This window comes from Sinohyriopsis cumingii, chromosome 2 (assembly GCF_028554795.1).
Source record: "Sinohyriopsis cumingii isolate HCF-2022 chromosome 2, ASM2855479v2, whole genome shotgun sequence".
NCBI lineage: Eukaryota > Metazoa > Mollusca > Bivalvia > Unionida > Unionidae > Sinohyriopsis > Sinohyriopsis cumingii.
This window is the reverse complement of record NC_142962.1, coordinates 96529752-96556459: the sequence shown is the minus strand read 5'-3', so window position 1 is coordinate 96556459 and position 26708 is coordinate 96529752. Positions and strand designations below refer to the sequence as shown.

Below are 26708 nucleotides of genomic sequence, written 5' to 3'. Positions count from 1 at the left end.
TATAGACAGTAAAGACAAAAAGTAGTGAAACATCTTCCTAATGTTAATGAGAACAGGAAATGAATTCAAATGAGAAACACAGTAAAGTAAAGTTTCAATAACACAAATATCAACTTTATTTAGATTATGGTAATACAGTATGGGGTAACTCAAATGATAAAAATATAGCAAAGCTAGCATTCCCTTAAAAAAAGCATTAAAAACTGAAAACAGGGAAAACGTAAGTTAAAAATATTTTACCTGTTAAAGATTGAGCCCATTTGAGGAAAGCTAAGTTAATACACAAAATAGCCAATAACTGTGCTCTGACTATTTACTGTCACTATTCCAGTAAAGCTACCTGGAAACACTCCCCACATGAAGTCAATGTCTACCAAACAGCATAAAAATATCAAAACTAAATAAGGAACTATTCAAAAGAAGTTTCCAATACTCAAGAATATTGCTCTGGAATAGCATCCAGTTGAGATAAGAAATGTCCGATCTATTTCCTTCCTCCAAACTCAATATATCCAGTGGCTTCAGTGACATAGTTAATATGAGAATGAATTTTTATTTATTAATTACTCTAGGCATCATTAAATATACTACTCATCTATTTTGTCCATACCTGTCAACTTGTATGGGTTACCAGACATTTGTATATTTTTTTCATTTTTGTCATTGTATGGCTGTACAACCATTTTGTACATTTGTTTCTTATAAAAATTCACATTAAAAAAATACAATGTTTTGTTTAAATCCTGGGAGTCTGGATGTAATTTATAAAATAAAATCTAGTGGGATCCAGAATCTTTTTAAGCTATGCATAAGCAATGTGGAGATAACTCTAATATGCTTTGGAAAGGGATGGAAACCAGGAATGTTGAAAAAAGGTTAAGTTGAAGTATCCTTCTTTAACAAAACAAATAAAAATATATTAATATTGAAGAAAGTATTTAGATAGCTTTGTTTCGTTCAAAATTCTTTTGATCCTTTTAACTGATTTTGGTATTCCCAACTTCCATCGCATTCCAGCCAACTGAAATGTAGGCCAAAGGAAATTGAAAACATGCCCATTTGCTTGTGTGGTAATTTGAATTTATTAGGAAAAAAGACATCAGTGTAAGTACAATCCGACTATAACATTATAACATTATAGCTTTAATTTGTAGAAACGCAATGATATGGGATGCCAAGTGAGATATTCCTGAAAATTTTACTATGTAATAATGAGACCATGATAAATCCAAAGAAGTTAATATTTCACCTTGAAAATTCATTTTTCAAAATATCTTGCACATAATCTTTTTTTTATTTATCTTTTTTTCAATAAAAGCAACCCTTTAATTTTTTAGTTGCTCCACACCTGGATCATTAAGCAGTTAAAGATGAGTTTGAGGATTATTGCATGTGGCCTGTCAGTGTGTGCCTGTATTAACATATGATCTCCAGAAAAGGAGCTTTTGTAGCAACTGGCTGGATATTATCAGCCAGACAATTAGTACTGGTAGCATCTGCTTCCCAAATCTGAAATTAGTTATTCAGAGACTCCTTAACTTGCTTCACAACAATTCAGACTGTGAAAGATCTTTTTCTATGGTGAAAAAAAATACATAGATTGTAGCAAGTCCCTAAATGCAGACACACTAACATCATTTTTGCTGTGTAAAATAAACACTGACACCAAATGCATAGACTTTAAAACCCCTGATCACATTTTGAAAGTGCAAAGAGGGCATGTTGTTGCATAATAATATGTGTGTGTTAGGGCTGTTCCAGTAAAACATATACCCCCCGGGGGGGGAAGGCACTTTCAAATTTAACCAACCCACAACAGAAGCAATTAAAAAAATTATGATCCACCGTCAGATGTGTTTTAATCGAGAAACACTGCCCCCTACAGAAGTATATTTTTTTAACATAATTTCTGGCTATGGGTTAGTGGGCAATAGAAGCGATTTTAATATTGGGTTGGGGACAGAAGCGATTTAAATTACAGCTGGTTGGAGGTAATCTACTGAATTCTTATAGATCATATAATCTACTGCATATTTTTATTTGTGTTCATTCATTATAATCAGTCTTTTGTCCTTTTGTTTGTTTGTTTGTTTGTTTGTCTGTCAGCCAAGTATGTCTCTGATACTGTGAAATCACAAATCCATGAATACAGATTTTATAATAGATATTTCTATTCTAATACAGAAATCATGAATTTGTATCCTTACTAAACTCTGTGTTTCCTAAAGTGATAACTATGTCTTGCTATTTTTCTTTGTTCTCAGGCATGCTGCTTTTGATTAGAATAAAAGTTAAATCGTGTATTGCTTTAAATGTGTGGTAAGATTCTATGATTCCTTGTTATTTTTTTTCTTCCAATAAATGTTTTGGTAAACTTTTATGATTTGTCAGAGAAAAAAAAACCAATGATGCCTGTGGAAGTGATGTTACATCATTTGTCTACTTTTACACTATATCATTTCTTGTAAGAACATCTTTTTCAGTTACCGATGTCTTATTTTTACGCCTTGTTGCAAGACTAATATAAAGTTATAAAAAAAATATAGCAAGTCAAACATTTTTATATCATAAGTTAGATTTTAAAAAATGGATAAAAGTCAAGGAATCATTTTTCCCAGAGCACTCATAAAATCAAAGTCATTGCAGTTAACTGTATTGTCAACAGCATCATCATCATGACTGATGGCCTAGCAGTAACATTCTGCACTTTCAATCCAGTTGTCACAGGTTCTATCTCCCACTTCTAGTCTTTCATATGAGACTTATACCTATGGCCTGAGGGGCTTTCATGGCAGAGTGGTATAAGATGCTTGTTTTGTGATACAGATCTGAGGGGCTTCCATGGCAGTGGTACAAGATGCTTGTCATGTGATTACTTGCCTCCAATGTGCTAATGAGAATGTTGCCAGTTACTTGTGGAAGGTCAGTGGTTCAACATAAGTGGTGTTTGGTGTCTCAAAAGGACTTGGATTTTCTTCAGCAGTAAAACTGGCTGCCATATATATATTCTCTTCATCTGAAACTTGTGTAAAGGCCATAATGATCTACTGAAACCACGAGATCTCATGTCTAAATGACTTCAGCTGTTGGAGATAAACGTCAAATCAACAGAGGCTCCATGATCCCAAGTGTACTAAGGTGCTTGCTTTTACATCACTTAAACATCTCACAGAGTGAGTTTGTGTCACAGATCAATCAATTTGGGTTGGTGGTCTTTCGGGGTTCTTCCTCCACCTAATATATTGTTAAAAAATCACCAAAAACCCCAAAATCAAACCACACTGAATCAACCAACTAATCAACTGTGGCAACAGCAGCAAAGGTACTAGTCAAACATTTTTGCCACAGCTGTACGAGTTTATAACTTTGGACTCAAGTAATTTTTGTAGACCTTAGAATATCGTCAATTATGCCTTTCTGACAGTTACCTAAAAGTCATTATCAGTTGGTGCAAATAGATTTTTCATGGTGAGCATATTACATGGAAAAGTCTTGAGCAATCCTGCATCACACACTGCTGAAAAGTTTACATTTTAGCTTACTTAAATTTTTTCTTAACAATGTTCATTGTTCCAACTAGAACTGTTATAACTTATTCAAGCTATATTCACCAATATCTGGAGATATGCATCTGTAATAAATATTTGTAACAAAGTATGAGAATGCATCAATGTTTTTCAATGATGCATTTGAACTGAGCAACAACGACAATCAACAAACCAAGAAATAAAATTATTCACATCTCTCAGGCAGATGTAGGGTATAATCATAATCTGCAAAAAGATTTTTAAATTTTTAAATTTGCCAAATATTTTTTCCAACCATACTGATTCAGTGGACATATCACCAGAATGGACAGAAACTGACCAGAAGGTTAAAATCAATTTGATACAGCTTTTAGTACTGTATTTTCCGGCGTATAAGTCGATGCGGAGTATAAGTCGAATTGACCAATTTTGTAAATTTTCCATCCTTCGTCCATATATAAGTCGATTCGGAGTATAAGACGAGACCAGGTCAATAACTTGGCTTTGTATTTTATACTACCGGTAGTAACTTCCGGTTGCATGAATATTGATGGTATCGTTGTATGATATTCCATATTACCGCCAATATGGAATATTGCAATCATGAAATTGCATTACCGATGCTAACATGCTTGTGCTTTTACTTCTGAACTGCTATATTTTGTTATCAATTGACACAGCTGAATAAACAGTCCATGCTTGTCTTATTATAATTGAAAGCACATCCATGTTGTAGTTCATTTTATTACCTGTAGTTACAAACGTAACTTATACAAACTTGTCATTTTCTATCGTAAGTTTGAAAGTCACGGACTCCGTTAAATCGATTCATATATATATATATACTATTTTTTAAGTGTTTGTTCTGTTTGGACTTGGATATAATTAACATTTTATTACTAATCTATTCAATGCTATACCCCACTATTATTTTTATCGGCGAGTTCGAATACAAAGTAATGGGTATGATCTCTTGTCCTTATAACAAATTTTGTATGGACAATGACTTCAATAAAATGTTGACAGATTTTCATTTCCCTAAAAAAAGCCTCATTTCCCTACTGGCAGCCTCGCTGATTTGACCTATTCTGTCGATTCTTGCCCTCAGTCTGGTTTCAGTTATAGCCAAAGCGCTAAGCATGTTTAATTATCGTGTAAATAACACTGCATAGCCATGTGGTTGTTGTGACAATGTACATCGTAATGAAAACAAGAATGAACTGTTGATTTAGAGATGTTTATTGATAATGGAATATAGTAGGCTCGTAATACATGAGGATTATCACAATCGTCAGGTAACTCAAAATACCGTCTTTTTTCTCTTTGCAAAAGCTACAAATAAAAGCCGCCCTGAATAAAAGAACGATCTTGTACACGGACAATTTTTTTCATCTCTCACTCTCTCTCTCTCTCGTGCGCACACACACAAGCACGCGCGCGCTCACAATATATCTGATTTTAGTTTAGTTTAAACCATATTTGTTTTAATTATGATATCCATTGCAACAAGAGCCACGTGGCTGTGCATGCTATGAAAAGATTGATCAAAATATACTGAACTCATTAAAATGTGCCCGTACTATAGCAATGAAAACAATGCCCATGGCTAAATTCATTATTTACATCTAGAGAAGGGAGTGGGCATCATTTCCTGTTGTACTTAATCCCATTGATATTAAAAACGGGTAGCGTAATTGATGCGGATTAATGATAAAGAACAATGGGGTACCGGCAATATGGTAACTAGTATCGGTAGCTAAAGCCAATATCAAGGTCTAAACAACTGCGGCAACTGGCTTTGATTGTTGTTGGAAACCAAAGACCAATTTATCAACAACCGGTATAATTAAAGAGAGACACCAAATCGTCAGCTGGTTAAGAATGAATATAGGTGAAGTGTTGACATTACAATTTGCTTTAAACTGAATTGCGAAACTAAAAATCATGGATCACTGATGATCTATGAATACTGGTAGTCCATCCATATATCTGATTTTAGTGTAGTTTAAACCTAATTTATTTGAGAAACTTTGTCAAATACAATTAGAAACATATGATTTGGGGGATTCAGTAGAATGCATGATCTACATTATTTTATAAATAATCATAGAACTCTCGAGTTAATATGGATTACATCCCTTTGTAGGATCAATTGGATCAATTAAAAAGCTATGCCGGTAATTGCTCACGTGTGTCCAACATTATACTGGAAAATCAAATATTAATGGACCAGTTATTTCATATCTTTTTTTTAGGAACAAACAATATGCTTTGAATTAATACAGTACACTATAGAGTATAGACCGTAAGTGTGCTGTGCGGCCCAGTGAAGTTTTTACCGGTACGGTAAATTGTTTTCTTTTATTTTATGTTTGAGAAATAAGAAAAAACATGTAGAATGCAAAATAAATAATGACAAAACTTACAAATATAAACGCAGTCATATTAGTTTATGACAATTTATTGACATAGTAATTTAACATGAATTTGTACTTCTATGTGACCTGTTTTTGATTATGCTGATTATAGAGCAATGTCAATAGCATACCAGATACTGTAATCCATATATAGGTCGATGCAATTTCAATGACACAATCCATATATAAGTCGATTCGGAGTATAAGACGAAGACCGAACTTTCAAGTCAAAAAGTATCGACTTATACGCCGGAAAATACGGTAGCTAAATTCATATTGGTTTAGTTAAGGGTACACCGTTTATTGTCTTCCTTTTGATGAATATGCATATCAGTGTGAAACACAATGGGGAGACTAAATCCAAGATTGAAAACCTCTACATTTCTGGATGTATTCTGCTTGGATTCCATATTTCTGCACAAAACTCAAGAGTTCAGGACTCTCTGTACTGATTCAGTTCCCAGTGTAAATTTGTGCAAACACCACAATATTAAAATTCAGTAACTTAAAATGTTGAGTGCTCATGATCAAATTTATATCAGTATAGACACATCTATGACGACAGCTTTTGTGAAAAGAAAACCATAACAGCCGCATCATTTTCAGGATCTATACAAACTTGAAATGTGTGCTTTCAATACTGCAACAAAGAGTCAGCTGCTGATTTCAGTAATGAGTCATCCAAACTCGGGTCTGTAAAGGGATGGAAATTATGTTAATGAAACAATGTCGCTCACTTTTTTCAGTTACAAGTAGGACAAGCTCTCAAAAGATTGTTTTTACTAAAATCTTACTTTCATTATCAACCAATCTGGGACAGTCAAACCCATATATACTCTATTTTATCTTCACTGATTTACAGTATGGTTCTCGTTCTTTCACATCTGTAGTAATGTGAGTCCTTGAACAACTCTCAATGGTTGTAAGCCTTTATCGACCATGCTGAATGGACACACTGTAAGATAATGTTCAAGTAACAGAAACACCATGGGATAACCAGAGACCAATAAAATCGAACAGTCAAGTTATCTCCTCTGCAGGGATGCTGCCAGGATTCCAGGATGTACTCTAAGTTTTGTGTGTGTGTGATCTCCAATGAACAAGTGGTGGTGGTGGGAATAGCCATTGTTAAATATCTCCCTAACACTTAAATATCTGTCACTCTTTCTTACTGTTCCACTCTGTTACAGCTCTACTGAAATCAAAATTCTCGAAGAGATGTCATCTCTAGTTGTATAGCGATTATTACTGTGATGTTATTGGACATGGTCATGTGGTTGTGGTGGGGTCTTGGTTGGGATGGCATAAAGACCATAGGCTTACTCCATATTTGACAGCTAATTATGATGTTGTCAAAAGAATTAAAAAATTTCTAGCAATTCAGTTGGACTCGGATACTTGATTCATAGTCAATGAACAGGTTCTAAATTGATGTGTTTATTTTGGACCTATGTTCCTCCATCACATTCAAGATTTGGATATACCAAAGGTGAAATTGGTACAGTTGCATCCTAAACTACTATCGTGTCTACTTCAGATGTTATTTAATGTGAGACTTTAATGCAAGAACTCGTAGCTTCAGTGATTTTTGGGTTAAAATAATTAATTTCTTCTCAAACAACTCAATCTGGTGCAGATTACTTTGTTTTTTAATGATACAGTGAGAATTCTTGATGTGTAAAAATTGCGCACAAAATGAACAACATCAGATCAGAAAATTACTACCACTGGGAAAATACTGGTAGAAATATACAGAAATAATTATATAATTATTTAAGTAGAATATGTGGTGACAATACAAGTGCTAGTTCTAAAACTTTGTGCAAAATAAATCTTATACAACTATTCTGTTGTTTCTAACAACACTGTAATATGACAATAATTTCTGTCCACTTTTTACTTTAGTCCCTTGCTAATTAATAGTTTTAGATTTTACAACACTAAGCACATTTTACCTTTTGACAATAACACATCATTACAAATATTTAGATTGCAAGAAAATAGAAGTTACAAATTTATTAAAAGCACTGGTACCAGTAAGACTAAAGGAGATGGTTAAAAAAAGAATCAGGATGAACAGATTAGTAGTGTAGTAAAGAATCCATATATCAGAATGACATCAAGTATTTTTTCATCAAATTCATCATCAGTTAATGATACTGCTTAAAAATGTATTGTACTAGATAACAGACGTTTTTAGTTATCCATTTTGCAATACAAATACCAAATGATGGCTTGGAACTAAGTGCCAAAAGGTCTTCAGAAAATCAGAAAATACCACCATGATCAAAATATACACAGGAAGAACCGAACACAAACAGGACAAATTTCACCCATCTTGCTTTGAGTTTACACAGATCAGTCATTCTCTTATGTTTAATGTCATTTAATGTTTGCACATAGAGAGCATGTACATCATTTGGTCATACATCTGCATGATATATAAGTTTGTCTTTTTATTCTTTTGTTGTTCAGTGGTTCTGCCAACTTGAGATCTACACACAATTATGTTGTATGAGGATTCTCTGATGTTCCCTATGATCATTAATCTGTTGTTTCTGAATTTAATATGATCCTCCTCCTCTGTGTACGAATATTATTCTGTGCTGTGAACTCCTTTCATTGCCTGCTGTCTGAAACGCATATGCATAACTAGCTTGAACAAGTTACTGTTCTTTATGGTTGTGCAATTTTCAACATCTCACATGTATGGCCCCATGGGTAATCTCTCTTGGATATCTCTGTTCCAAAAAGAAAAGTTCTGAACCAGAGGTCTCATTAGGATTTTAAAACTATGAGTCCATGACTCCCACTTTGGTAAAAATATGAGTCCCACCAGGAAAAGTTGCAGTCCCCTCACAGAAAACTATGCAAATTATAAGAACTATTGGTTGCCATAGAGTTTAATTTCTACATTCTTTATAACACTGACATAGCTTTTGCTTGTCCATCAGAGTGAGTCTGAATTTTTTGATCCAAGGAATGGTCTTATTCAAAGCACTAAGCTAGGCATCACACTTTCTTACACTTGACTAATGTCCGTTCCAAACTATCAGTTCTAGCAACTTTAGCACTCTCCTGAATCTCACAATCTTCGTCAGTTTGCCGTTGAACCCCAAAATACTCATTCAAGTCTAAGTCTCAACATGTCATGATTCCGAGGTCACATGCACTGCTTTTTCCGTTACACTCGGATATGAACACAATAATGAAAGCTAAAGTTGTTTATTTGATGTACTGTTATAAATGACCACATGTACATCTCTGGGTATTTCTGCCTCTGAATTAAAACACTGTAAATATCAGTAGATTTTCCCACCCAGCTGCTAGTCATAGCCTTTGATCTTGCCGCTTAGCTATTACATCATGTTCTTTTGATGTACTCTTATAACGGTGACGACTGGGGGGGGGGAGGCTTTCAACCACATAATTCTTTCATTGCAAATATCAGCACAGCTAACTGATCAACACATTTTCCCACTATGCAGGTGACTGAAGCAGGACGGGCAAGTCTTTGAATTTTACCGTCCACCTAAATAAAAAAAATTGGCATCCACATACGCATGATTGTAACTGTTTCCGAGACCTCTGTCAGTTTTCACTAACATGAACTCTGCCAAAGATCCATCCAACACGTACATCGGACTTGCACTCAACATCAATTATGGGCTCGAAATCACACACTGGTATTTCCAGTGATCTTTCCCCAATGTCCAACAGACTGATATACATGAAATTCATTGTCATCATAGCTATCACCAGCCAGTATTTGCCGACTGAAAACGTCATCTGAAGACAAAACGTGTTGTGATTCAACCATTTTGGTTTCCTGTGTGACCCTTATTGGAAACACGCATTTGTAAAACTTCCGCGATGTTGACGTAATTTGCTGAACATGTATCACTGCTTTAAAAGTACGCGAATTCGTACAAATTACGTGCACTCGCGTGTAATGGCATCATTTTCTGACCCAATGTTTTATTCATGTTTAGACCACTAGGAGGGAATTAGATGCGATATTAAATATATATTTGGGGTTTTTTTTCTTTCTTTCTGACAACCCCACCAGTGATTTCTCATTTTGTTAACACAACCCACAACAGAAGTGATTTTTCTAACCAACCTTCCACTGTCAGAATCAAAACAGTTCGAAACACAACCTCCTACATAATTTTTTTTTAAGTGCCGTCCCCAGTGGGGGATATATGTTTTACTGGAACAGCCCTTACAATAAACTGAAAATCAAAAGAATAAAATGAAATCAAGTTTCACAGATGTCAATAATTATGTAAATGTGTGTAAAATTAGTTCGTTAAATGCATTTGTTGCTTTTTAAAACTATTGATCTTGTATAATGTATGAATACATATTTTCATGTAAGTTTTTTTGGTCTTTGTAAGGATTTTATTGGCCTAGCATACAGATTTTCATCTTAACTGATTGACAGGTATGTTTGTCGCTAACACTGGTCAACAGTGAAATCATTACTGACTTGAAAAGGCCCTAATCTGTAGTATTTTGGTGTGCCGAACACGAATATAACCGTGAAAAATTTGTATTGGCTCTCGTTTTGAAGATATTCATATACCTCATTTTCTATGTTTCACTGTGTAAATTTCTCCAGTAGGACTGCAGCAACATCCAGAATAATGATGTAACATTGCATAATACCATCATGCTCACATCATCCACAGTTGATTGCATCATTTTCTGATGCAATGCAATACTAATGCCATGCGGCTGCTGAAGTAAGTTGACGTCAGCAGTGTACTATACATGTGTAGGCCTATTATACTAATGCCAGGCGGCTGCTGAAGCTGACGTAAGCAGTGTACTATATAAAGCCCAATCAGATAGGTTCAGCATTTAAAATATTTTAGACATTGTGCGAGACAGTTCAAGCTACTGTTACATAAAACTTATTATTTTATCCATTTACGTACAATAAAGAACAGTAATGCCTCGAAAGTGTGTTAATACCGCGGACAATTTTTGCTATATTTGTGGGGAAGTGACATTTGCCAACCAGAAGAAAAGTATCAATTCTCAAGTGAAGAAGGCATATCATCTTTACTTCGGATGCAAGGTTGGTGACCAAGACAAGCCTTGGGCTCCGCATATATGCTGTGCTACATGTACAACACTGCTTTCACAGTGGTTGAATTGCAAAAGGTCATCAATGCCGTTTGCAGTCCCAATGGTGTGGAGAGAGCCAAGCAACCACCTAAATGACTGTTACTTCTGCTTGGTTCCTCCTCTTTCCGGCGGAATAACGAAGCGAAAGAAGTCGAGAATAGTCTACCCAAACATTCCGTCTGCATTGAGACCAGTTCCACATGGTGAGGGACTTCCTATTCCAGAACCTCCAGCAGAATATTCTCTTGATTCATCTGACGAAGACAAAGGTGAGTCGACCTGTTCTTCTCCTGGTCCATCAGCATGCAGTGATCCAGATTTTCACTGTGGTGCATCATCAACCCCACACAGAATAACACAGGAAGAACTAAATGACCAGATTCGTGATTTGGACTTATCAAAGAACAAGGCAGAATTGCTAGGATCAAGACTCCAACAATGGAATCTTCTAGAAGAAGATGTCACAATTACTGCATATCGAAAGCGCCACCAGCAATTGGAGCCTTTCTTCAGAAAGGAAAGTAATCTGATATTCTGTTCCGATATTGAGGGCCTCATGAATGCTTTAAAAATCACTCATGACCCACAAGAATGGAGACTATTTGTGGACTCTTCGAAACTGAGTCTCAAGGCTGTGCTTTTGCACAATGGAAACATTCTTCCATCTATTCCAGTAGTGTATGCTGTCCACATGAAAGAGACATACGATAACTTAAGGCAGCTACTGAATTCCACTGAGTATAACAAGTACAGCTGGCACCTCTGTGGTGATTTGAAGGTAGTTGCCCTTTTAATGGGACTGCAGCAAGGATATATAAAATACATGTGTTTCTTATGCGAGTGGGATAGCTGAGCAAGGGAAATGCACTACATGAGGAAGGAATGGACTCACAGGCAGAATGTAGCCATTGGAGAGAAGAATATCCAACACCCAGCTCTGGTTGAGGCTCAGAAAATCTTGCTACCACCCGTTCACATCAAACTAGGTTTGATGAAGAACTTCGTGAAAGCCATTGACCGGACTTTGCCAGCATTCCGATACCTGCATGAAAAATTCCCTCGACTCAGCGAAGCAAAGATTAAAGAGGGAGTTTTTGTGGGTCCTCAGATTCGAGAGCTTTTCAAAGATGACCGGTTCAACAACTTGCTGGAAGGTGACGCGAAACAAGCATGGAATGCTTTTCGCCTAGTTTCTACAAACTTCCTCGGAAATGTTAGGGCAGAAAACTATAAGGAACTAGTAGAAGACATGTTGATGAAGTATAAGAAACTTGGCTGCAATATGTCTCTAAAGATTCACTTCCTTCATTCCCATTTGGATTTCTTTCCTAGCAACTGTGGTATTGTTAGTGATGAACACGGCGAACATTTTCATCAAGATATCGCAACAATGGAACAAAGATACCAGGGAAAATGGTCCACTACAATGCTGGCTGACTACTGCTGGACACTCCTCAGAGATGCTCCCGAACAGCTGTACAAGAGACAGGCGAAGAAATCTAAGATGTAGTCAATGACTTGATTTTTTATAGGTAGGCTATTACAGTTGACCTTTTACTATTGGAATGCATTTCGTTATGTAAACATTAATTTCTTGCAGATTACAAAAAAACTAGAGCCAATTTTGCAATTTGACTGTCATATTCGTGTTCAGCACATAAAAATTGATAAGAATTGACTAATTTTATTTCAGTAACATGACTTTTGTAAAAATTTGTTGTCCAGTGTATAATTGCATATTGCATGCATACTATGTGGCTTCAATATGTATGGGAAAGTGTCCGTGTGGGGTGAAGAAAGGAAAGAATGTGAATATATTGTTACATATACATGCTGCTATGTATTTGTATGTGTATGTGAACAAGATGGGTTTAGGAAACATGAGCAAATAGTGTCTTCTGACCCGCTCTGTTGGATTTCATAAGCTTCTTCCTGATTCCGTAAGAGTTCTAGATGGCGCTGCTGCTGCAGATGCTCCTGTCGCAGTTTTTCCAGCAGTTTCTCATCCTGAAACTCAGGAAGTAACACTGATCCCCCTGGGGATCTGCGACCCAATGCCTGCATCTGAAACAGAATAATTGGTTGTTAGGAAGCCATATTTGATCAATAGGCATTTTGAAGCTGACTTTAACTCAGCACAAGTTTAATTTTATGAATTTTTTTAATGCTACTTTTTAAGTTTAAAGTGTATCTTGCATCATTATGAAAGCTTGTGATACGACTATGGATGCAAAAAATGCTACTTTCTCTAGTCAAAAAATTCTTCTTGATAGTATCTGTCACTATTAAAATTATTTTCAAAATCATTACTTTGTACAATAAACACTGCTGTTATACTAGTCAAAAACAATATGTACGAGTTCATGAAGTCTGTTTTTTCCCTCATTTTATCTTTATAACAGCAGAATACTCAAATCATCTCAATTTTACGAAACTTCAATATGTATACTGAACCTGGTTCTAATGTGTTGGAGTTAACATGTTCACAAGTGCAGTACAAAAATCTTTGACAAGACCATTGGCCTTGAACCTTGATATAATGGATAGAATATAGAAGAACACATCTCAGGCACAATCAAGATATATCCTAATGCTAAATTTGGTTTAACCCATAGTTTTATATTATATACAAAATCCACATTACTGATGTGATGTGATTTGGATTTTTAATGTAGCTTTAACAATTTTTCAGTCATATTGCTACGATGTCTGCAATGTGGAAGTTTATAGTGAAGTCTTGGGGCATCATGCCGCAGACATATTATTGAACTGTCATCATTCAAAGTATTCTTCTTATATAATATCCATTAATACTTGTCATCTGTGTTGTCATGTTTACAACCTAGCACAGATTAAAACCAAAGCTAAGACCTCTGACCCTAATCCTATGTCATGACCTTTGATCTTAAACTTAATGTCAGAGTCCTATCAACTTTTTTTTCGGAAATGCTACCAAGCACAAAATGATTCCTTTTCTGATGAAAAAGGATTAAAAATAATGCAGAAATTTCCAACTTAGCAATATATTCTTGAAAATTTTCTTCCCAAAAGATCTAATTTCTAAGGTCTCAATCACTCAAAAAAATTCCCTAGCCATGGAGATAATGTCAGATGTCATACTGACACCATGTCTATTTAGAACTGTCTGTATTTTAGTGAAAACCCCATGTCTAGTCATTTTGACTGTCTGATCACTGCAACTTTTTTCTGGGACCATCTGCATGTCATAAGAACTCTTTCAGTTAAAACTCAGTGTCACTTATGACCATCCATCCATCCATCCAGAAGGAGTAACAAGAACAACATTTTCAATATGACAGCCATGATGGCCATGTTGGATGTCAAATTGGCACCGTTTTCATTCACGACCACATACATGTGAAAAGAAGTCTTTTAGTAACCCCTGTGTCAATATGACCTTCCACTAACAAGAATTAGCACTATGATGTTCAATATGGTCACCATTCATTTTACTTAGGACCAGCTAGATATCAGGATGAAACAGGTATGCCAACTTTAATAAGTAGTTTAGAAGAAGCAATAAACATCTGCCAATGGATATGCATGCTGGCCCATCACACTGCTTCTGCTAGTCTTCAACCAACAGAACTAATAAAGTTATAGAGCAGTGCAAACAACATAAGGTATAAGGCTGATTGTTTGAATTTATTTTCTGCTGAATCTTTGAGTACATATGAAAAGACATGTACAGACACAGTTCCATCAGTACTTTTACATGGTTCATAAATTGGCAAGGACTTTACAAGATCTTCTGCAAGAGTTCCAAATGTTTTTAAGCAGTGTTTTTTCTTACAGATGGGGATTTTGTTTAGTAAATTATGTTTCTCGAAAAATACTTACCTGATCAAATCAACATTAGGAATTATTCTCTGCTACCTTCAAATCACTCCCTCCATTAAAGACTAAAAAACATCTTTCCACCTATATTTATTTTATATATTAAGGAAGTAACTCTTACATATTAATGCCCCTTGTTCCACTAGTGGCCACATGTATCCCATCCCAGATGTAACCAGTTTAAGCTTGAGCAACACTTGTAACAAGATGGCTGCATTTGTGTGCAAGGGTGGAGCAGACATAGTAGTGTACCAAGTGATTAAATTGAGCAAATCCTTGATCCAAGGTATGACCCACTGTAGATGAGCAATCAGAACTATCTGCATAATGTGCCCCTCATTTTCTGAATTAGTTCTGGCACCAGAACAGCTGGAGTGAAGGCATATGCACAAATACCCTCCCAGCACATTGAAAGGGCATTTCTGTCACCAATCATCCCTTTTCAAGTATGCTCTCTGATGAGGTTGTAGAGAGATTGGGGCTTGCACAGCCAAATGGCAACTCCTGTACTGCCTACTTTCTCACCTCCACAATTCAGCTCACAAACAGAAGGGTAGATCGGAAGGGAAGTGCAATGTTGCCACATGTAGTTTTAGAAAAGTTTGCAGAAGTATTTTGTGCCAGTGGAGAAGGGTATTCCAATGGAGGCAAAATTCTGTATATCTCTTTGATTACAATCCTTTCCATAGTTGGACTGGAATGTTCAGGCAAGTCCATATCACCCATCCCCCATTTTTAATTCCATGCATGAATGGGAATAGGGACTAATGCCCAATCCTAGTTTCTTCCTCTGTGCTCAATGACATTCTTAATGACTGAGCTTGGTATCAAATGCAATTTGAATATTGTGTGTGTGGGATTGCTTGGCATAGTTTGGACTGGATCTTAAGTGATCACTGTCATAGGTGATAGTGTAGAGTAATATCTAATGTTAATGTGATCAAGAAATGTTTCTGAAGAGGAAATTGAACTTTCTTCATATGTTACTTTCTTTATCGTTGCATAAATAACTAAAAAATTTGATGAGAAACATTTCCTAATTAGTGCACAACTAAAGGATGCTAAACCATCTGAAAAATACCGATATCATTTCATTTTGATCCATCCAATTTTATCTAACAACAAAAATATGGACTATAAAAAGTGATATAATTTATTTAGTTGTAATGTTTCCCTTAAATAATTTGAGGAGTTTGTGGAATAAATAATAGTTTTCAACAAACTGAAGGACTTTTCAAGAATAAAACCAACTTTTTATAAATTCAAGGCAACCTCTCAGATTCATGGATTTTTCAATGTTGTACAAACTATGTCTGAGGTAAATCTTCTCCCTTTTGCATTTGTTACAGCCCAACATTTCCCAAGAACTGATCTATTTATTAGAGTTCTTTTTGGGGCAAAGTCAAACCTATATATCATGTTTCCTTGAAATTTGTTAAAGAAAAGTTCAGCTATTATTCAGAAATGAAACACAAGGGCAAATCTAATTTAAGTAACAATAACCTGGAACTTCTAGCTACCTACTCCCACATCAATTGGACTCTTTCACACATAAAAGGATTATAATACATGCATAAAGTTTCAGTTAAAGTGGTTGATGAGACCTTTAATTCTGGTCCATAATGAATTGTAAGAGCCAAATATATCTATAGTCACCCTAAAGGCATCACCTTACATACTCAGTGAAAGAGATTCAGAGGCAAATGCTCTGATACTTAAATAAATTATAAGTAACTGACAGATGAATATCCAGGTAAGAATAATGAATGATTTGGAATGCACATTCAGAAGTGTCACCAGAGGCAAAATATTTCCTAAATAGTCTTGCCACCATTGGTGACAATTCTAGGTGTTCACATCAAACAATGACATCTCATTACTTAGAAATGAACTGTCTTGCTTTTAAGGCTAGCAGTAGGTTGTCACTCAAAGGTGATAATACTTTTGTATGCTGAGTGATGATACAAATGTCAAGTTTTAAGCAAACATTTCATGACACCAGTGGGACTCCATTTCACCTCTAGCCAGGCAAACATTTCAAGACACCAGTGGGACTCCATTTCACCTCTAGCCGGGCAAACATTCCTTCCTACTTACATTATCGTCCCGTTTTTCTCGCAGCCTCTCTAGTTCCTCCTGGTCCTTCTGTATCTGCTCTAGGTGCAGCTGTTCACGCTCCACTTTCAGCTGCTGTTCAGTGTGCCGTGCAGGCTGAACTTTCATCAATTCCTCATACTGCTTCAGGTGATGCTGCAGGCGTGATGCGGCAGCTGGGTCTTCTTTATCTGGGCTGTCCAAAAACATCAATGAGGACTTCCCACCAATGTTAAACTGCTTTTCCTGAATGCTTGACCTTGGCTCTGTTTTGATCTCAGTTGGAACATAATTAGGTGCAAAATGCTGTAACAAGATGTCTGACTTCGACTCTTTATTAATCGTAGCTGGTCTGGATGCATGTATAACCTGAAACAGATCACAATAGTCAGGTAATAATTTCAACACTCAAAAGCAACATGTGCTTATATACGTATCTATGCATAATTGGTTAATCTTAGATTTCAAACAAATTAATTTTCATGTTTGTTTATTATAATTTTGTAGGATAATGGCTCATCATAATTATATGCAATCCTGGCAATGAGATAACACAAAAAGATGGTGGCTGTTTTCATGGCACACCTTCAGCACACTATTTTGTTATATCACTACTAGAAAATGGAAGATAAAATCCTTTCCTCAAAACCTAAGAAGGCCTGCATTGCACTGAACCCATGACCCTTGGATCTCAAGCCTTATGCTTCATCAAGAAAGCTACTACAGCTACCCACCCCATCTCCAAAATATGCAGAATCAGCAAAACTAAATGTGAGATGCCAATCATTGAATCCCAAAGCACTTAAGTGGTATCTCTCACCATTATATAAATACTATAAAATATTATAAGTATGATAGTGGTATCTCTCACCATCTTAGGAATCTCAAATTATTATTATTATCATAGAAATACCAAATTATTGATGTGATATTCATAGAAATATCAAATTATTGATGTGCTATTCATAGGAATACCAAAGCAACATTTCACACAATCAGCAGACTAATCAGTCCCTTGTCCTATAAACCACTCTGGTTTTATTGGATTTCCATGGTACCTGACTAGTCCAAGGAAGTCCTGACTGGAAGCAACTCCAAGGAAGTCCATTAAATAATCAGGAATATTAAACATTTTAACTACAACAGTATGCTGTGCTTAATATGAATTGAAGTTCACAAAAAAAATGTAAGTCCTTTTTTCATAATCAATAACTATATTAGAAAATGATACACCATATTCACTTCAAATGTACATAAGATGCTAAACTGAGTGAGTTTCAGTATAAATACATAATGACAATATTAGCAACAAGTGAATTTCTCTTTAAACACACAATAACAACTTCTACATTGTGCAAATTTGCAATATTAATGAAGAAACATGAATGCATCTAGTTCAGAAATATACAAATGCATTTTATTACTAGATTTTGGGGACTAATTTAAAATATTTCTTATAAGAATATTCAGGTCATATTTAAATATTTTAATGTTAGTTTTAGAACAGTTGGTAAAAAGGAAGATATTATTAACACAATTATTTGGAATGCTAAACAATATCTCTAAATATGTAAATATTCTAATGGCTTCTTTTGCAACTTTTGAACTGATTCCAAACCAAGGAAGAAAATAAAAAAATTGATTAGCCTGAATCAAAACAAATTAGGAAACATTTTAATAAATTGGTATTACATTTCTCATTTGTAATCTAATTTCTATTCTTTCATTTCTGATTTTTAAAACAAAATATCATTGATGTATGAATCTCCCTGGAGTTTTTTTAATCGCTGAAATATCTCATCACCACATACTATGGTTGACAATCTGACCCTGCTCATTTATCAAATGCTGAAAGATAAACTTTGATTGGCTCATTCAAACAGTATGAAAAGTCAAGTTTCATGACAAAATTCTACTCATGCTGGCAATGATTTGTTGACACATATTCAAGCAAAACAAGGAAATCTCAAGAAGATTGAATTAAAGGAACTACGCACCCATGCCATCAAATTCTTCTCTTTTATTTTATATCTAACTTTCACATCTGGTATTTTATTCATGTAATTAAATCCTGACAATCAACCAATTGTGGAAAAATAATTATTAGGTCAAGAATATTATACAAATATTGAATTCTTTTATATTGTCTGGTTTTTTTATATATAATGAACACAAAGTTATTTTAGAAAAAAAATGATTTCCAAGATTTGACCATATTAAACTCTACTTACATTGATTTTAGTGTGGTTTTCCTTGTCAGCCTCCAAATTAGACACCTCATTTTTCTGCTGTGGGAAAGTGCTCATTCCATTATCAGCTGCCTCATCCAATTCCTCCATTTTTCTTTCAGCTGCCTTCTTCTGGGTCTCACACCTCTGCTGTTTTTTCTGAAGTACACAGTTGCAACCTGAATGCATGTATTGTGGGTAGTTGTTGCAAGTTTCACATGTACATGTTTTGAATGGAAATTCTTGCAAACATCTGAATGTTACTGTTGAGAAATTCAAATCTAGGTTCCTATAATATTATTTACTGAGTAACACTTTTCATAAAACATTCATGAACTTGAACAAAAATATTTTCAAGATATCTGAAATGGCAGATAGTTGTGTATTTCAAGACATTTTACTAAGTTTATAGAGATACAAGTGTCTTTTATAACTTTTGCCAATCTGAATAAATATACTGAAATACAACTGTACTTTCATTAATAGTCATCCATAAGGTAATTCAATGGCCAAACAGTTACATACATACAAATTGACAGGTAAAATTCACTCAAAATGTATACCAATCAGCATAAAGTGCATAGTCTTGTACTACAAATCCATTTAAACGTAAATGAGTCAAACTGTTCTCATCAAATAGGCTTGTGAATAATTACCATGTCTATGGACTCCTTCAATTATATATTTCCTTCAAGCAGAAAGTCTTTGCAAACCATAGTATATGTTCAAGACAAAACTCTAAACAACTTTCACCACAAGGATGAAACTGTGCTATATTCATTATAGATTCAAACAAAAAAGAACAGAAAAGTCCCTCAAATGGACAGATGCTCTACTGGCCCAAAAGAATTTCCAGGAATTGAAGATAAGACTATTTCTTCCTTTTAACTGCTGAGTGTTGAAACCATCTCCAGAGTAAGTTTTTGTTTCTCCTTCCTTCTAGCTCTCTTCTCATCTTGCTTTATGTTTTTGTCTTTCTCGGCTTTTTGAATGCCCTGTCTGACAGCTAGGTGTCAGGCACCATCCATTCTGGAGGAATAGCTATAATGATATCTTCAAAATGGTCACTGTAGAGGCCATAATGGATATTCAAGCAGTACCATTTTCACTAGACTTCATAAGAAGTCTTCATGTGAAAACTCCATGACAATATTACTTTTCATTCAGTAGCAGTGGTGATAGAAAGATATTCAAGTGTGCCACAGTGACCGCCATATTGACTAATAGACTGGCACCATTTCCATTTAGGGTCAACAAAATATCATATGAAAACTTGCGGTGAATACTGAAGATTAATATGCCCATCCATTCAGAAGGGGTTGTGGCCATATTGGATGTCCAATCAGTACCATTTTTATCTAGGATGAACCAGATGATGGGATGAATTGGTGTGTAAAGTTTCATGGCAATTCTCCAAGTGGTTTAGGAGTAGTGATAACAAGCTTGTGATAATGGAAGGACTGATAATGGATAAAAGACTTCTGATCAATGAGTAGGCCTATGAACACATTCACCTATTTCTGAATCTTATCAAGTAAATCCAAAGCTGCTTACAATACCAATATGGCTGCCTAAGAATATACAAGGACTATCTGATATGCTAAAATGTTATGGCAGATTTATTTCCTTGCAATTACTGTAAAATTAGGAACATTTATTTCCTTGCAGTTACTGTAAATTAGGGCCTTGTTTATTTTCTTGTAGTTATTGTAAATTAGGGTCATATTTATTTCCTTGTAGTTATTGTATTTGTTTCCTTGATGTTATTGAAATTTGGGCCATATTTATTTTCTTGTTACTCCTGTAAATTAGGGATATATTTATTTCCTTGTAGTTGTTGTATTTGTTTCCTTGATGTTACTGAAATTTGGGCCATATTTATTTTCTTGTTGCTCCTGTAAATTAGGGCCATATTTAATTACTTACAATTAATATAACATTAGGAAAATATTTATTTCCTTGTAGTTACTAAAACTAGGGTAATATTTATTTAACTGCCATTACTGTAAATTAACACCATGTTTATTTTCTTATCATTGTTGTAAATTAAGGCCATATTTTATTTCCTCGCAATTACAGTAAAATTTGAGCAATAGTCATTTCCTAGCACTTATTGTAAACCAAGGGGTATATTTATTTCACTACTTTTACTGGAAACCAAAGGGCATAATTATTTCCCTCCTGTTACTGTAAACTTTGGACCATATTTATTTCCTTGCTATTATTGTCAACTTAGGACAGTAATTATTTCTTTACTATTACTGTCAGCTCAGGACCATATTTTTTTTAATTTTTTTTTTGCCAATACTGTCAATGTAGGACCTTATTTATTTCCTTGCTATTACTGTCAACTCAGGACCATATTTATTTCCTTGCTATTACTGTCAACTCAGGACCATATTTATTTCCTTGCCAATACTGTCAACTCAGGACCATATTTATTTCCTTACCAATACTGTCAACGTAAAATCATAATTATTTCTTTGCTATTACTGTCAGCTTAGGACCATATTTATTTCCTTGCTATTACTGTCAACTCAGGACCATATTTATTTCCTTGCTATTACTGTCAACTCAGGACCATATTTATTTCCTTGCTATTACTGTCAACTCAGGACCATATTTATTTCCTTGCTATTACTGTCAACTCAGGACCATATTTATTTCCTTGCTATCACTATCAACTTAGGACCACATCACAAATAACAGAGAAAACAAGAGCAATATTTTACACATGCAAGATTTCATTTCTAACTAGGATAGTGACACAATCATTACAAACTAATTCATAGAGGAACAACCTGTATTTTCTTTTCTTTTCTCTTCTTCTTTTTCTCATTCTGTCTCTCTACTGCATCCATCTGCTGTAGCCTGGCCTGAAAAGCTTCCTCCTCCATCTTCTTCCTAGTGGCCTGCTCCTCTATCTCTTGCATGATGGCATCCTTTGAGTCATCATATCTAGCATGGAGAAATCATTTTTAGAAGAGAACAACATAATGCACATGCCTTCTTAGTTTGTAGTAGTATATAAGGATCGTTACTGACCCAGGTAGCAGATGATTTGATTAACACAGGTATAAATAAATAGGTTTGACTATATTCTGCAGATAGAAAGGTTGAACATCTATACAGAATAATATTGGAGTCAATGTTTCTATTAGCTGGGTTCAAATAGCATCAAACATAGGTCAGAAGCAGCAAAAAGCTGTCAAATTTAGAACATTCAGAACTTTCATTAGCTGGCACATCAGCCAAGTTGTTGTTGTTGTAGGGTTTAACGCCATTTTTCAGCACACGATAGGCTATACATGGCAGCCAGTATTAATGGCAGAGGAAGAACCTGGGAAATTCCCCGGAAAGAACCACCGACCCACGAGAAGCTACTGGCAAGCTTTCTCACATACCCACGTTGGCTGAATCCGAGACTCAAACCCACGCAGACAGAGGTGAGATGGCAGTGATCTGTAACAGAGAGTGCTTTAGACCATTTGGCCACTCAGGGGCCCCATATTAACCAAGAACCAAAGAGATATTTCAATATGGTATGTATCGTATTTGCATCTCTAACATACTCTACAAGATATTTCAACATGGTATAAATCATGTCTGTATCTCTGACGGACTAAAACTGACATTTCAATATGGTATGTATCATGTTTGTATCTCTGACATATCTGAAGTGATATTTCAATAAGGTAGCTATCATGTTTGTATCTCTGACATACTGAAGGTGATATTTCAATATGGTATTATCATGTTTCTATTTTTAAAATAGTCAAAAAGATTTTTGCTTCTCAAATGATGTGTTAAGCACAAACAGAAAAAATAATATTGGATTCTTTTGGTAAGAATATGTGTATAAAACCATAGAATAATGTTGCTTTGTAGTATTTTTAAAGAGACATTGTTCTTAACAATTTGCTTGACAAGCTATCATCATTGTCCATCCTGGAATCCAAATCAAACTAGATGGAAGTCACAGGCTTAGAGTAACCTTGGGGTGACAGCCAGCAGTACCAGTATCTATAATTACTTTGATTAACCATTATAGATGAAGCCTCGCATAAATATCCTGCAGAATGGTGTCCATTCATCTAATTCTGATATTCATTCACAAGTACAACTCACTTACCCTGCCTCAGGGTAACAGATCACAGTACACAATGTATAGTCATTAATAAGGAATGTTTACCAATGCATACAAATACTTATTCCTACTTCAAACTGCTTAGTCAGAAAGAAACCTATGAGTAGGCTAGAATGCACATAGCATGGAAAAATCTGTCTGGTCATAAAAAGAAAATACTTACCCCTTGTTAGTAAAGTATAAAATAGAGGTCACCAGGAATTTTGATTGTAAGGGTGTGGTACAAACAGATGCATCCAATTATCATGTTTCAAGATTGGAACACACTATAAATACAAAATTTCAACAAAGTCACTTAAGTACAAAAAATGGAGGTCATAAAGATGTAGAACTTATAAAATAAAATGGTATCCACTCAGCAAGTTTCACATTCTAGTTGGGACAGAATGCATGCAGCATGTCACAAATTCATGTGGTCATAAGGCACAAACTTCACTAAAGCTAGTAAAAGACAAAATATAGGTCAAGATGACATTCATTTGCTGAAAGAGTGTGGTAGTATCAAAAACATATCCATTTCATGATTTTAGCATGAAAACTGCCTGAGAAATGAACATCAAGCAAAATCTGGGTTGGTATGATGGTTTTAATGGTACATTTAACACACTATTAGCTCTAACAAGGAAACTGAAACAAACGACCTTTCTCAAGGATACAGCAAAGAAGCTGGTCCGAGCTGGCTTCACCAGGTATTGAATCTACAACCTGTAGATTACAAGTCTGAAGCTCCAGAAACTAAGCTAACACAGTACCACAAAATGCAACCCACTGAAGCACAAAATATGGGCCACAATGACTTATTAATGAAGTGAAAGAGTAGACTTCATCAAGATGCATCCCCTCACCAAGTTTCATGATTCTAGAGAGGATAGTGTGTACAGAACATGCAAAAACCTGTGTGGTCATGAGCTAAATGCAAAAACATCACCTAAGCCAGCAAAATACTAAATATAGGTCACAGTGATCTGCTGAATCCGTTTGGTACTAAGAATGAAGTTTATTATTGTCTAGTGTAATGATTCAAGTGAGAACAGTAAAAGAACAAAATTTAACCAAAGTCAGTGAATCATATTGGTCAGAGTAACCTATTACGTATACCAACATGTGAAATAACCACCCATCCATCAGTCTGAAGCCACCATTTAACCAAAACCGTAACACAAATTTTCTATTACCTTCACCCAAAGGTCAAAGGTGCAAGCCAGTGTGCTGCAAAATGAATTTTTTCCAATCACCATCTGGAACACAAGAGGTCAGTAGTGAGATCTTAAATGCACCTCGATAACTCCCTAGTTAATGATGAGACAGATCGAATAGAAGAAGAGCATGTGAAAGCTGAATCAAGGGTAAATGGTTATCCAGAGTGTATTTTCAAACTTCCAGAAAAGTGAGAAAAAAAAAACAACAAACAAAACCAGGAGTGGCCCAAAAAGAACAAACATCAGTACGCCATATATCCATGGTAAATCAGAAGTCATAGCTAGAGTATTAAGACAACATAGGATCAACATATACTGCAAACCATACAACTCTTCAAGACCACAACTTACACATGTAAAGGACAAAACTGAAAATATGAAAACATGTAGTGTGGTTTATTATATCAAATGTACTGACTGAGAATGACTACAATGGGGGAAACAGGGCATTAGAAACAAAGATCAAGAACACATCAGCAGAGAGCAATATACATAGGAAATATACGTGTTCATTACTGGGAAGTTGCTGTTAGAATAGGGAGATGAATATTCTGTTAAGATAAAAGCTACTGCTTAACATTATTTTTCACATCATTTCTCCAATGTAACCTTAATTTCATTGTAATAAATGTCCTTGTAGTCTAGAGAATATAATACCCTTTTACCCAAGTGTAATGCTGGTTCAAGACAGTAGCCATTGAAGAAAATATAGTATCAGAAATTTTCATGGAGAACCAATTTTCGTGGTTTTCATTGCTGTCCTAAAACAAATATTTAAAAACCCCAACAAAAAAGAAGTCACATATGATGATGACAATTTTCTTACTATGTTTCATTCCTAGACACCAACAATACTACAAGTATTTGATAAATCAACACCAGTACTGTAATCTGATAATAAAATACTAGCTTTGACATGTGTTTTATTTTAAACCTTTGAAAATAAATTTATAAAGCATAAGTATCTGGTGGCTGCCTTAAATATGTGAGATAAGTATGGATAGAGATAAATGAGAAATAGCATAAGGTTTTCAAAGTAAATACTGAAAATGAAAGAAAGAATACAAAAAATAATAGTATATGAAAAGTTAATACTTAATATTCAAATTGATCCTTCATTTGGGAACATCTGTTTTATCCATGCATTTTAATCCAAAGAGAAAGTGCTTTGGATCTGGAGTTTTAATGTAGCTTTAACAATTTTTCAGCCATATCGCTACGATGCCTGCAGTGTGGCAGTTTATAGTGATGTCTAGCACTGGGGAATCATGCCACAGACACGACTAGGCCTGGGTTCAAACCTGCAACCTCCTGCCTCTGAGGCAGATGCTCTAACTACTCAGCCACCAGAGAACAGCAAGCCTCTAAATTATTAGAACTATTAACTGAAGCACAATTACCCAGTAAATACTATGTATAGACACTAATTACAACTGAGTACTAAAGCTCACACTGCACTGATTTTCAGACAAAGCCACTGTATCAACATCATATCAATCAAGTCTCATGATGTACACAAATGCATGTCAGGTAAATGATCCTGAAATCGCAAAATTTTGCAATTCCAGCTTGATCAAAACCACTGATTACAAGTACCAATCTTTCACTCATTGTCACACAAGCTGGAATTATCCATTCTGACGAAATGGCTTGATTAATGAGGTTGCAAGACAGGCAAAAAAGATGTCTTTATTTACAAAACCAAGAAAATTGAGCCCATTGAAAATAAATGATGCTACAGTACTCAACTTGATACTTTGCATTTTTATATTTTTAAATCATCTGGAAATTACATATGTAAACAATAATAATAATAATAATGAGGACTTTGTATAGCACCGAATCTTTAGAACCTCTAAGCGCTTTACAACATTAGACAGCACCTATAAGATAAAAAACATATAATGATATGATTACAAAAACAAACACCATAAAATTAGAAAATATTAAAAAACATGCTGAGAATATTTAAGGTAGGAAACATTATTAGGTCTTTAAGTTTGTTCTTGCAGTAGAAATAAGTGAGTTTTGAGAGCCCTCTTGAATGTGATCACTGTATCTTTGTGTCTAACTTCAGTGGGCAATTCATTCCACATTGCTGG

The 26708-nt window shown here is 35.1% G+C and overlaps 1 protein-coding gene across 3 annotated transcripts in view; it reads right to left on the bottom strand.

Annotated features, from left to right (window-relative positions):
• LOC149805428 (uncharacterized) overlaps positions 1-26708 on the bottom strand; it is an 89098-nt gene that overhangs the window by 33894 nt on the left and 28496 nt on the right. For all 3 annotated transcript variants that reach the window (XM_089950007.1, XM_089950005.1, XM_089950008.1), the window contains 4 exons: positions 22062-22218; positions 19264-19419; positions 17036-17401; positions 12984-13144 (listed from right to left, as the gene is read on the bottom strand). In XM_089950007.1, the coding sequence (XP_089806133.1) occupies positions 12984-13144; positions 17036-17401; positions 19264-19419; positions 22062-22218 (840 nt within the window). The remainder of the gene's footprint in view (positions 1-12983; positions 13145-17035; positions 17402-19263; positions 19420-22061; positions 22219-26708) is intronic.